This window comes from Halichoeres trimaculatus, unplaced genomic scaffold, assembly GCF_033239565.1.
Source record: "Halichoeres trimaculatus isolate MK-OKI-2021-1 unplaced genomic scaffold, fHalTri1.1 fHalTri1_scaffold_13, whole genome shotgun sequence".
Taxonomy (NCBI): Eukaryota; Metazoa; Chordata; class Actinopteri; order Labriformes; family Labridae; genus Halichoeres; species Halichoeres trimaculatus.
The window spans coordinates 21,327,339-21,341,476 of record NW_027437191.1 but is presented as its reverse complement, the minus strand read 5'-3'; the positions used below and the strand labels follow the sequence as shown (position 1 = coordinate 21,341,476).

The 14,138-nt window shown below is 41.2% G+C and overlaps 1 protein-coding gene across 1 annotated transcript in view; it reads right to left on the bottom strand.

Moving 5' to 3' along the window:
• Window positions 1-14,138, bottom strand: part of rngtt (RNA guanylyltransferase and 5'-phosphatase) — a 102,967-nt gene that overhangs the window by 9,244 nt on the left and 79,585 nt on the right. The window contains exons 13-14 of the mRNA XM_074685864.1: window positions 11,368-11,468; window positions 1,907-1,973 (exon numbers count right to left, since the gene is read on the bottom strand). Of these exons, the coding sequence (XP_074541965.1) occupies window positions 1,907-1,973; window positions 11,368-11,468 (168 nt within the window). The remainder of the gene's footprint in view (window positions 1-1,906; window positions 1,974-11,367; window positions 11,469-14,138) is intronic.

The following is a 14,138-nucleotide window of genomic DNA, read 5'->3' as shown; positions in this document are numbered from 1 at the left end:
CAAACTGACTGTCGCGTCTGAGCAGAGATCTGAGAGGAGAAAAACAAGCTAATAACATTTGAGTGTGGTAAATGAGAGGAAAACAGGCTGTCGGAGAAAAGACAGAGGAAAATTCAAACAACTCAAACAGGATTGTGTTTATACCCCCAAACTTTTAATTGATTCGTTTTTCTTGTTGTGCTGCGTGATTGATTGTTTTCTGGTGGAAGTGTGTTAAATTACCCTGACATAATTCATGCATCTTAAGCCTCAATTTCAGGTAATTTGCTAAAGTTTCAGGCGAAATAAATCTTAAAAAATTAACATCTTTTTGAGAATTAAAATGACTTTATGATGGGGTGAGTAAAATTGTCCCTACTCTTGTTAAAAGATGCACACAGTCATACAAATTGGGTGAAAAACTAATAATAAAAACCATCAGAGGTGTTGCAGCTCCCTGCAGGTGACGCACACACTGACAACCTCTCTGAGCTTCATCAAAGCAGCCGCTCTTTGACAGAGAGCTGCTCTTATCTCCATCTCTAGTGACTCGATCTGCACGGTTCATATTATTCATGATTAATGAGCTGTACTCGCAGGCCACATGCAGTTTTACACAGGGAGGTGACTTCATGAGGAACAGAAACTGAAGCTAAATGGAGAATCAATAGCTATTACTAAAACACAACAGGCTTTAGGTTACTGTAACTTTTCCAGGTGTCAAAACCTAGAATGAGGCAAAGCTCTTCATGCAGCACAGGTAGCAAAACTTAAAGGGGAGGTATTTCGCTTTCCCATATTTCAAACATGGATAAAAAGTAAGAATGCTGGATGTTCGAACTGAGTGTTTATTTGTTGTAGAAATCCCTGATTCTGTCTGCAAACTGAATGTCCCAAGATCTTCAAAAGATTTGATCAAATGATGACATCATCATGTAAGGATCACCTTACTGGTTCATGACACGTTAAAGGGGTGGGCCTCAAACACTAAGGTCAGCTTATAACTTGGCCTCTCCCCTCCACAGCCCTCAAGAGGGCTGGCCAATCAGAGGGAAGGGAGTTTGTGGAGCAGGGAGCCTTAAAGAAACAGCAGCTCAAATGGCATGTTCCAGACAGAAGCTGAAATAAGAGTTTTCTAAAACACCAGTAAAAGGAAAGCAAAAGGCACCAGAGGGACATAAGCCTTAAAAAAGACTCAGACCCTCAAGCCAATTGTGGGCCTGATTCCTCTCTTAAAAGCCAGTTAAGTCTTAATTTTTAAATAACTATAGTTTTTTTTTTTATGATGTTGTGATGTGCGTTGCTCAGGCACTGTAGTATAAATGTTATCATCTCTAATTTTAAAGCTCTCAGAGAGCTAAGACGTTTGTTATGAAAGAGAGCATTGAACTGAGCCGGTATTCACATAAAATCAAGGTCAGATGATGTTTTGTGTTTGATCCTGTACATCAAAACATGTGTTCACAAGGAACATCAGTGAGGACATCCTTACAAAGAGCTGATAGTGAACTCTAAAGAAAGCTGAAGAAACATCATTTCTAACCTACTGAGGAAAGGTGGATATGTTGCACTGAAGATTCTGCTGTGCTGTGGACTTCTATGAATTAGCATTTAATTGAAACAAGAGTTAATAAACATTTTTTGATGGGGTGTTAGAATAAATGTTCAAAACAAGACCATAATCAGATAAAAGCACCGCCGCAATCTGAGTAAATAAGCAAAACAATTAAACTAAGCGCTGATTAAACTCCTTTGTTTCTCCACACAGTTAAAAAAAAAAGAAAATAAGTCTGCAGAATGTATTTTCTTCTTAAAACAAAAGTAAAATTCTAAGCTGTGCTGAAAGCAAGCTGGAGAAGTGAGGGTGTAGATTTAGCTTCATGGCACAATGATAAGTTAGATTAAAAAAGCACTTTTATTCTCTCACCAGCATGTTTGCAAAGGGTCTGTCGTAGTTTCCGACGTAGAGCAGGCCGACGGTTTGTGGCAGCAGCCTAGAAAGACAGAAAAGATCAGCGTTAACGTCCTCAACATGACAGAATCTGGGAGGTAACCGGAAATCACTACGCTGCTTCCATTTTCTAGCTAGTAACAGAACTGCAGGGATGTGAGATTACACCTCCATGAGCCCTTCTGTCTCCCTGCGCAGCTTGACGTTTCTAAACTTAAAGAGAAAACTGGAGTATGAGCACGCTCAATGCAGTAATATATATGTGGCTTGTGTGCAGAGACGAGGTTAGGGAGGCTACGCAGCGCTGCATCTCCATCTGTGAGCTCTCTGTGAGCCAAGACAGTTCAGTTTATGGGGGTTTATATGTGGAGTATTCCTGCGAGTGTCTGCGCAGTATTCGTGTCTCATCCTGGAGATCACGCCCAACAGATGTCTAAATCACACACTGCTTGCCTGTTATTTCCAGACACTATATATGCCATTATGTGTGCCTCAGACTTAATATAAGACCACTTCCACTTATTTATTCCTTTGCAGAGCTGGAAAAAAAGGTTACACAGCTAAAAACAAGTGGAGCTATAGAGTCTGATGCACTCAAATCGGATCTTGAAACCGGAGAATATCCACCCATCTTCTCCATCCCCCCTCCTGCGTAATGATAGCTGGCACAAGCAGGAAGGAAGCAGCAGTAGGCATTAAGAGAGCCATTACAGCCAGGCTGGGGTGGACACCATCATGGTCCAAGACCCTATAGTCCTCTGAACCATGTGCTGCAACCACTTTCTCAACCTGCAGCACTGACAAACAACACAATTACCTCAATTATGATGCATTTTCTACAACAACACATCGTGATCTGATTCTGCCAGAGGGAATGGAGCAGATGAGAGAACAGATGAGAGAATATTTCGAAAACAAACTCTTTTTTTTTGTCGTTTACAAGCTGTTCCGCCACTCTAACTTGATTGTCCATTCACAAGCGGCACGTCTGAGCTCTGTGTGGAACAAAAAAAGAGTCCTGCTTTCTTCAAATTACACCGCAGCATCAATTTCCTGAATTAAGGTTTGGAGTAAAAAGGAGACAGCAGAGAAGACAGATAAGAACAGACTGCTGTTGAATAATCCAGACGCTGGCGAAATGTCACTGCAGCCAAAGGACTGCGCGCAATCAAACTTGTATTACCAAACAGTCAAAATGATATGTCACATTGTTTCTAAAACTGTGAAAGCAAAGGTAGGACGAATCGGCTCAGAGTGGGTCTATAGGGAGCTGAAAATCTTGTTTCTGTTTTTCTTTTCTGCAGGGATAAAAAGATGATGAAAAAATGGATGAAAAACAAGATCATTTTCTAACTCTAGTTGAAAAATCTTCAAAGGAAGGATGAGTCACACAGACTGATTATCTGGAGCTTGTTATGCAATTTTACGGTAATCCTGTAGTGTCATTGTTTGTGTTTTTCACTGCTTAGTCTGTCTTTGCTTGTTGAGTTTAGCACATCGGAGGAAAAGCCAATTAAAAAGTAGACATGGGATGGGATTGATGCTGTATTGTTACCCCAAGAAGATTAATGCAAATAAAACAACAAACTTTGAGTCAAAAACAAAACATAGCTGCTTTAACACTACAAGTAGTCCCTATGATATGACTTAACATTGTCATGCACACAGGTAAAAACTGTAGAAAGGGGAAAATAAAAGATTCAATCTCTGAAATGTGTCTGCCTTAGCCCGGGCAGACAGACTCTCAGGTCACAAGGGCGCCAGCTTCACAAAGCTTTATTTCCATACAGAGAAATCCTTTCACTGGGCCGGGAGTCCAAAGACAGGCTCCGTGTTTGTTCTGAAGAAATCATCATGTTTGCACTGACGGCTAAAAAGCTGCGAGCAGATGCCCTCTTGACATCCCGAATCCACTTGTTCTGATTTACACTGGAAGTGCAGAAAACATCATTTTTACCAAAATTGTTCTCAACAACTGCTCCTGCCAGCTGTTTGAAAGACACAGAGACTCTGTGCCAGTATAATAGTAAAGAAAAATACTCTTTGGCACCAAACTGAAAACCCATAATGGTTCAAATCTTTCCACTTAGTTCCAATAAATTAAACGGTAACTATATGAAGAGGAAAGTATTCGTTTCACTTGCAATAAGTTAATGTTTGAATCATCAGATAAAGCCCAACAAACATCCTACAGATTCACAAGGTTAAATTGAGTTACAACCATAAAGTGAGCAGGTGATGGTCAAGGAAGGGTTTGAGTTGACTTTGACTGGTTCATTGACTGAGTATAGATATGGACCCCGGTGTAAATGAAGCCATACATGGAAACATTTTTTATGTGTTTTGGAGTCGAGACGTACACACAGCGCCCTCATTTACCCCTGCTTCTGCTAACATGGTAAAGACTCTGCAGGTGAACCACTGAACACAGCAGGGGATGCATTTCTTGCTTGAGCTGCAGAACATGATGCCACATGTCCTAAAATTACTAACACTAATCTGTATGATACGAACTATAGAAGTAAAAAATCCCTGGAACTAGTGTTTTTTGGGGGACTATGTAGGGATGCTCACAACAGTCCATCAGTTTAAACTCCCGTGCGCTGCAAAACGCAGCCAAAACGGTCCCTTTGTCTCTCTCCCTCGCGCTTTGTTTCTGCACGGCCTACCGGGCGTACCACAGCAGCACACCACCAAGAGACAAGAAGACTATGAGATACAGAGAGAAATAGTGAAACCGTTTTTGTAAAACAAATTAAGATAGACGGGGACCATTGTTCGTGTCACAGACACAGGAGCTGCAGCCCACGAATCCCAGGAAAAAATAAGCTCAGCTAACCATGGTGGCTATGTTAGCAAAGAGCTAATGGCAGACGTCGCTGAGCAGGCAGATACACCTGAAACTCAACCCAACAAAAACAACCTCTTTCCAACAAAAAAAAACGCTTGAGGTCGGCAGTGTGGGAGCATTTTGGCTACAAGAAGGATGCCCAGGGACTATTTTCAAAGAACGCCAATGTGATTTTTTATGTCTATAATAATAACCATAAAACCGTGTTTTTTTTCTCAGACTATAACCGTATACCAAAATCTGAAACCGTTGCACCCCTAGGACTATGTGCTTTTCAGCAGCAGGAACTAGAGTCTAACTTTAATTGCTGGGTAATTGATCTACCCCTTACAACAGCCCTACTTAGAAGGTAGCACTTTCAAGTTGTCCCAGCCTGTTCTTGCCTTCTATGGTGCCAATTTTTCTGATTAGCCTCTATAGTTGAGTTATTGCCCTTGACTTGCCCAGCAGTGAGTAGCAATTACTTTTTTTCTCTTAAGAGAACTGGCCTGATTTTCATAATCCACCCAGTTCTTCAGCCATTGGTGGAAACAGGGACAAAAATGGGCCAAAGGAACCATGCAGTACCTGGAAATTAGTTCCTGCACCCTCTGGTTGAAAAGTACCTTGTCATGAAAAGTACTTTCATCCTTGTTTAATCTGCTTTAACGCAGACAAGGCTCATAATCTATAACCTTGCAGAGCAGACGGACCTGCCTGATTCAGTTTCTGAAATTCTGCAGATCCATCTTGCCAGGCTCCAATGACCAACGATTTCACTCGGCTAAATTCTGACCGGCCCAATCAGGGAAGAGAGGCGGGAACTGTGGGAGCAGCAGTAAGTGACGAGAAGACGTGACGTCAGCAGACTTTCGTACTTGTCAGCGTTCCTTTGACTTTACAAAAACAGCAGCAGTCGTCTAACGCTATTGTCACAACTGTTTCTCGTGTTCCTGTAGTTGTTCGACTATTGTTTCTCAGCAGCGGCAAACATAAGCGACGTCATACCGTGGCTTGATGCGGATTGGTCTGTGGTGAGTGTGTCAATCAGAACAGTCGTCCAATCACCAGCTGCTGATTTTTTTTGAAGGTCCCGCCTCTGAAAACAAATCTGAGAGCTGCTACCCAGATGGACTAGTAAAATATTTCCGTGGCGGATATATGAAACTGTCCGTATGGCGTGTCAGGTTACATAATCTATGCTAGAGGATTAGAGAATGCCTTATAATTTTTTTGACTTCACTTCTGGAGGGCTGTTATGCCACAACAGCATAAAAACTCAGGGTTAGAGAGCTACAGCTTTAAGTATGCGTCATTATTTGTTAAATTTCTGGTGTATGCAAGGACAGAAAATATACTGAACATTGTTCTCATGCATTTCAGAAACCCTGTGAAGGGTTCAGGTCTTGTGTTAACAGGATGCTTAGCTCGATCAAAGGTGAAAACCCTCTTCACTGCGGATCTGTTACTCGGAGTATAGATCAGGATGATGTAATGATACCTGAGTCCACTGAGCAGAAAGACCAATCACTGAAAGCCTTGATGATGGCCCCTTGAGAGAATCTAAGCCAGTTTTTCTGAATCATCTTCTGTCTATGGTCTTCAGAATCACTACACACCTAATAAATGATTACATAACTGTGACATCAATGTGCAGAATTTTGGTAAATACTCATAATTTGAGAAATCTACACAATACTCAGCTCTGCTCAACCATCATGCATGGGAGGGGCACTTCCATGCTTTTCTGGAATTGCTTCATCTTTCCATTTGTCTTTTCCCACCTCTCCACTCCTCCTGCAGCACAATAACCACCATCTGCCTCTGTGCTCACTTTCAGAGACGCAATAAAACTTGCAAGGCTATATGCCTCGGTGGTACACAAAGACATGCTCAAGGACTGCCTGTGTGGGCTGATGAATAAACAGTTGTTACCTCTTTGAATGTCCGTCCGGTTCTCAGACAGTGACTGCAGAGAGATTTGAAAACCTACACCGAGTCTGAATGAGGTCGGATGAGTGCTCCTTTCGCCAGCTAAATTTCTTCTTTCAGGGAATTTCAAAAATATCCCTGATGGCAACAATGTTCATCTGTGTTCTCCCACACACAGGGGAAAGTCAAGAAGCTGACGAGCTGGCCCTGCTGGCCGGCTTTGGAGCAGAATGAGTGACTGTGCCCCGCTGTGCTCCCCTCAGTCTGTTGTCGCTGAATGATGGAGAGCTCATGGCTACAAAGCTGGGACAGTCACGGAGGTCACCTGGCTCTCAGAGGAAAAAGTCAGCATGACCAAAAAGCTCTTTGGTGTCAGTCTGTTTCCCTTCACTCACATAACACTGGCAGACTCAGCTGAGGAGAAGGCTCAGAGGGGAGATGAGCATTGTGTTGTTCAGGGAGAAAGAAAATGAGTCCACAGCCATGCCTGCAGCTGTGTGAGATTGTGCCGCAGCACAGTGTGGTGTTCTGAGCTATATGTGAATGTCAGCATGCTACAATGCTAATGATAACACTGCTTAAATGTGAGGGTACAAAATGTGGATGCTTACCTTGTTTGTTATCGGAGTCAACAGGCTGGCATGCTTTTATTTGCTTAAAGGCTTAAAGCAGAGCTGAGGCTGATAGGAATGCTGCCAGTTTTTAAAGTATTTGGACATTAAAAATGGATAGGTAATAACATTTTAATAGGGAATACAAATCCAAATATATATCTACCCACCTCTGGAAAGTTTTAGCTCCAAGATGACAGTAGAGGAAGAATCAGAGGATTACTACAGTTTCTAAGATGCACCTTCTAGGCACCATAAATGTCGGTGCGAAATTTTGTGCAAGTCTTTCCAGTGGTTGTAGCTCTGGGAGTCTGAATGCTGCATTGCTGTTAATGGGTCAAGAAAGGTCAGATAATTATCAAAATAACTCAAGAGTTATCCTCTGAGCACAAAAACATCCGTGCCAAATTTCATGGTGATCAAGCTGATGGTTGTAAATGTCAACAAGCTGGTGTGGTCACAAAATGATAAGCTCCAGAAATTACAGATATATCTTCTGCATTCAGGGACTGCCAACGCAAAAGTCAGCGCAGCTGCATTGTGTTGTTGTTTTAGTATTTATCAATTGATTGAGAAGCTGAAATTTTCCCTGCTAGGGGTTTACCAGGAAAGTCTTTGTTTTACTATCTATGCCACTTTTTGAAGCCAGGGTACCCAGATGTAAGTGATGACAGATGTAATGCAAAGACATTCTTTTTCATGCACTGCCTTTGTTGACCATTTTACTTGTGACTCAAAGAGTATAAATGGTTGGAGGACGGTGTGAAAAAGTGGATTAAGAGCTGCCCTTGTGAGAAAATAGAGTTTGTTTGTAGAGCTTATTAGAAAGTAAATGGGTTTGGATGGCAGCCATAGAGTTTCAGAGTGTTTGATCTGTTTCTTACGCACAGAGGGAGACTTCTGAAGACGAAAATCCCTGTACTACAGATTCTGCCTCAAAAGCGTTCGTTTGTTTGTAGAGCTTTCTCAAAAGTAGCAGTGGACAGATCCCTAATGTATACATCAGTGCCAAATTTATATGCATTTCTAGGCCCTGCCCACTTCTTGACCACATTGGACCTCAGCAAAGGTTACTGGCAGGTGCCGCTAGCTAAGCAGGCAAGACCGTTGACAGCATTCAGAACACCCTTTGGACTTTTTGAATTCACAACCATGCCATTTGGCCTGCAGGGGGCACCAGCAACATTCCAGCGTATGATGGACAAGGTTTTACAGGGATGTGAGGAGTTTGCTGCTGCGTACTTAGATGACGTGGTTGTCTACAGTCGTTCATGGAAGCAGCACCTGCAACACCTTGACGCTGTCTTGGAGCGGATTCAACAAGCTGGACTGACGGTTAATGGTTCCAAATGTGCAGTGGCCCAAAAAGAGGTCCAGTACCTTGGCTACACCATTGGCCCCGAGGGATTGCGGCCTCAAGTGGACAAGGTGGCAGCAGTTAAGAACTGTCCAGTTCCTGGTACCCGGAAGGCAGTTAGGTCCTTTTTGGGCCTTATTGGCTGGTACCGTCGTTTTGTGCCAGATTTTGCTGACATTGCCTATCCACTGACTGAACTGACAAAAACAAAGGACAAGAAAGCCTTTCAGTGGACAAGGGAGTGTGAGGTGGCATTCCACAGACTTAAAGAAGTGATTTGCAACCACCCAGTGTTGGCAAGCCCGGACTTTACAAAAAACTTTGTGGTTCAGACTGATGCTTCTCAGGTGGGGCTTGGGGCTGTGTTAGCACAGGGAGAGGCAGGACAGGAAAGGCCAGTACTTTTTATCAGCCGCAAGCTAAAGTCCCATGAAATGAGGTATTCTGTGGTAGAGAAGGAGTGCCTGGCTCTTAAATGGGCCTTAGAGAGCTTAAAGTACTACCTTCTGGGACGCCATTTTGTAGTTGAGACGGATCACAGAGCTCTGCGGTGGTTGATGCAAATGAAAGACTCCAATGATCGCATCACCAGGTGGTACGTGGCCCTTCAGCCTTACAGTTTTGTGATCAGACACAGGTCAGGATCATCCAATGTTGTGGCTGATTATTTATCTCGTCACCCAGGTTCCGACTCAGCTGACGGGGTGGGAAATGTGAAGGGAGGTTCTGCTGGGCCTGCTGCCCTGTCTGTCTGAGCCTTTCACTCACCCATTCACACACATGCATACACATACATACACACACATACACATACACATACATACTCCTACACCTTCATATATACATTCACACTTTAAACATAAATAGGGGAATGTTATTTTAGTATGTTATGTTATGTTATGTTATGTTATGTTATGTTATGTTATGTTATGTTATGTTATGTTATGTTATGTTATGTTGAGTTTAGGGGTTAAGGTTATCTGTAACTTATTTTGGATTAAGGATTGGCCAATTAGTTTATTCATCAAATTCATTTTCTTCTGTTGTTAACGTTAATCCATCATTACATTTTTTCCAATAGTGTTCCTTTAAGTTACAGGATGTTAATGGGGGAAAGTTTGGTTACCGGTGTGTTTTCTTTTCGTGAGTGCGGGGTAATCAGTGGCACCTGAGGGGAAGGTAGTAAAAGGTGTGGCATGGCAGAGAGTGAGGAGACCTCTCCAGAGCCTAGGACTGGAGAGACGAGTTGGGAGGTGTCTCCGTGAGGAGCTCTCCTTCAAAGTGTTGCTTTGTCATTTAAATCATGTTTGGAAAATAAAAAGAAATATATTTTTGCTAAATCTTGGTCCGTCTGGATGCTCTCTGTGACAAGTATTATTTATTTTTTTTTATTTATTTATTTTTTATTTTTATTTTTTTTTATTTTTTTAAAAACTTAACTGCATTGAGTGTCTGGTGGTGTGAAACTAACAAAATAAAGATCATAATTCAGAGAGATGTAGAGTGCCTTCAAAAATGTAAAGGTAATCCATCCTGAAGCTGCTGAGGCATTTCTGTCTGAACCAAGAGAAAAAAACAAACCATGTGAGGGGCGCACGGCACACTTCTCATTAAATAAAGCTTTTAAAGAAAGTGTATTCTATCCATAGACTGTATATAAAGTGGACAGCGTGGCTCCACCATTTACCATTGTACGGTTTTGAAGCCAAAATATTCCTGTCACAGTCGCAGCCATTGAAGCAGTTGTGCAGCCAGAGTCTGCGCAGTAGAGACAGTGAGGGATTCTGTGATAATCTGGAGCCGGGTGACAAAAATCATAGTTTTTTTTCTTTTGAGAGTCTAATCACATCTTGACTTAACTTCCTGATATATTTTACAATCCCGGAAAAAAATACATGAGAACAGCAGCTGTCAATCGTTGTCAAACGTGACGTAAAACCTCGTTTTTAACCTCGAATAATTAATGAAATGAAACTTTCCAGAAAAAAAGAGAACTTAAATACTAGACAGCCAAATGGTATCTTCAAATCACCACAACAATCAGATGTGAGAAACATTTCTACGAGGTGTAATAATTTTTTAAAGTTGACCACAGCCCATCTGGAATGACTGGAGAGTTGGATTTTTTTTACCTATACTGCAGCCAGTCACCAGGGGAAGCAGTTTTTGCGGCAACCTCACTTCGAGCTGAGCAAGATGACGTCTTTTTTTTATAGTCTTTGATTCTATCCAATTAGAAATCCATACATGTCCACAACCAGTAATAACCTGCCTTCTAAAGTATGAGTGTTTGTTCTGCAGAGTTCAAACATGTACCTGATAAGGACAGAGAGGTCAGCGATTCTGAATAATTTATGTTGTAGTATATCAGGCCTATAATGAGAGAAAATAGGAGGTAGTTGTGTTTTCTTTGTGCATACAGCAGATGAGACTAGATTGATACTACCCCATATGAAGGTGGTGATGTGAGAGGAATGAACTTTTGCACACCGTAATACTGTAAGATGATTCAAACCTTAGGGGGGAAAGAAAATAAGTGGCACAGCAGAGAGGAGATTAATGTCAGAGGGATTCACTGGATTTGTTTGATTCAAAGCATGTTTTGTACACGTGAGTATGAAAGTGTCTCCAAGCCGCATGTGCAACAAAATGAAAGGTGCGATCAAGATTAATCAGATGGAGAGTTTCCCCAGCAACAAAGACTCACCCTTCTCCTCCGACTTTGGTGATCTTGAGGCGAAAGTCCACAGAGTTCAGGTTCGGGGGCTTCCACTTCAGGATGTCGTCGCACCTCCCGGCCTTGTATCTCTGCAGGAGGACACAATCAAACGGGATGCATGTAGATGATTTGTAGGAGATGAATGCATATTTAAGCAGGAGTGAGGGTGACACTTTGGCTCATTTTTGTCAACTCATAACTCAGCAGAGCTAATGGCTGAATAATTTGCGAGCTGAGCAGTCATTAAGCAACAGTCACAGTTAAACCCTCATACAAATTAGACTCTATTATGATACACTGTTGGCATCAACTATCTCGAACCACAAGACGTCCAAATGAATTGTTCTGCAGTGGAAACTTTCGCTTTGGGTGTGAGCAGAATCAAGAGCTGCAAACAAAAGGAGGCAAATTACAGAATTCATATTCAATTTGACTAAAACAATTATGGGAAAGTACACAGTGTCAGCTCATGAATTTATAACAGGCTGATTTAATTCTTCACACCGCTGCTGTGTTACAGTGCGTGGAGACATAATGAAACTACCTGCTTCCTTACATCGCTTTGATTATTTATGTGTGGCTGACATTTAGGAGGACATGAAACAAGTGCACTGGAACATGAGGATTGTAAAGGCATGACGGGTGGAGGCGGGGAACAGATGATCAGATTCAGTCCCTGTCAGGTTGCCCAGTAACAGAAGTCTACTTGGAGGAAATGTGAACAAAACAAGACAGCATTCCTCTGGAGGACCTGTGCTGTCACAGCACAGGACCATATATGGAGTTCCTGGCCCCACCCATGGGTGCACACTAGGGATGTATCGATGCATCATGAGACAGTTAGAGAACAATTAAAACGTTTGGCGATTTAAATCGTCTGGGATAAAAAAATAAACCGTTGTGTCCTATTTATGCTTTTCCTTAAAGATATGTAAATCCTAAACTAGGAACACGTCCAAACTTGAGAGTGTTGATTTTGTTTATTTGTATTATTTAGTCATTTAGATATGAGATTTGATTACAAGAGTCCTTTTTTTACATTTACTTTTTGTTATTCCTGATAAAATATAAACTTACTTGCACTTTTAAGAAAAGGACAAACTTTTGTTTTGCAGTTTACCTAACCTCAGAGAATTAAAAAGGGAATTCTCCTTAATTTGTTAAAAATAAGAGAAAATACATATTTCAATTTTTTTCTTTTACATTCAAATGAGTGCTGTCAGGCAATTAAAAAATAATCTAATTAATTACAGGATTTGTAATCAATTGATCTAACTAATCACATTTTGATCTCGTATCAAGTAAATTTTATTTTTCAGCAGGGGCTGGCAGAGCTTGTCCAACAAAATCATGCTCCTAAACTACTGTGGGTGAGAGCAGTGCGCTTTTTGGATGAGAGATCAGCATGGATAGGAGGAGAAGATGTGAGATGACAGAGGCATAGCGAGACACTGCAAATCAGAAAAGTTCAGACAGCTCACGCTCAAACTGAGGATGTGTCGCAGTAGTTCAGAGAGAAAGAGCGGCGAGATTGTGAGAAAAGACAAGATCGTGGAGAGGATCAAAGGCTGAAGCACCCGAGATGAACCTGGTTAAAAAAAAATGTTTTGTCTGTTTTTTGGATCAAAACAAGGAAGAGAGACATAAAAGAAGAGAGTCCACTCTTCGTAGGTAGTTTTGGTGTTTATAAAGTCATAGAAAACAATATTATTTGGGTCTTGAAAGATCATTTAAGATACTCTGAAAATGGCTGGCAGCCAATGAGATAATCATGTTAATTTTTACAACCCAATAATTAAGGTGAAATTAATTAATCCAATAAACGCTTTAAAGTGACAGCCATAATTTAATTATGTATGTGTGTGTGAGTGTGTGTGTTTTTAGTTTTGCATTCATTGCATGGTTTGTGTTTTGCAGTTGCAGAAATAACTAAAATAATCTTTTCAGTCATATGTTGTCTGTGAGCTCATTCTGTTAAAAAACAAAAATTGTGAGAAAATCGCATTGTTAACCCAGTATTGGATTGTGAGTTGAGTGTAACGTTACAGCCCTGGTGTACCCTATTTAAAATAAGAAATTTAAATCATCATCAGCAGAAAGAAACACATCACTACTCCTCCACAACATGAGGAATGGTTTGGATAGCACAGAAACCTGCAGACTTCTCTCATACTTTGGGTTTAGTTTAGGGTCAACACAGAACCTCAAGTTACGCTCAAGTTTTGTGTTCCAGCAGCCCTCACCGATGTAACAGCTGAGAGGAATCACAGAAAGTAAAGAGTTTTTATACTGAAAACAAAGACAGTTCTTCATTTCAAAAACTTCAAACATGAGCTGAAGAGATGGCTTTCAGTTAGAAAATCTTTGTCTTTCTCTGCTGAAACCATTGTTAACAACTCAAATTCCCACATCTGAGCAACAGCATATGGCAGCATGAGTGGCATGCAATAAGCCACTTTCTGATCCTGAATTTTTTGGATCAGATTATCAGAAATCTTAGGAAAATTGACCAGCTGACCCCAGAGCAAAAGTAGCAAGTAACAAGATCTTTGACAGAAATGTGTTGGAGTAGAATTAATAACTTTCCCTGGAAAATAATACTCTAATGATGTACAAATTTAAAATAATATACTCAAGTACAGTTCTCAAATAAACTTGTTACTGAAGACCACTGTATGTAGACTGTGTCCTGTTAAACTGGCACTAAACCAATCAACCAGAGCAGGGAGTTACCAGCAATGGCATGTGGACAACTGCAG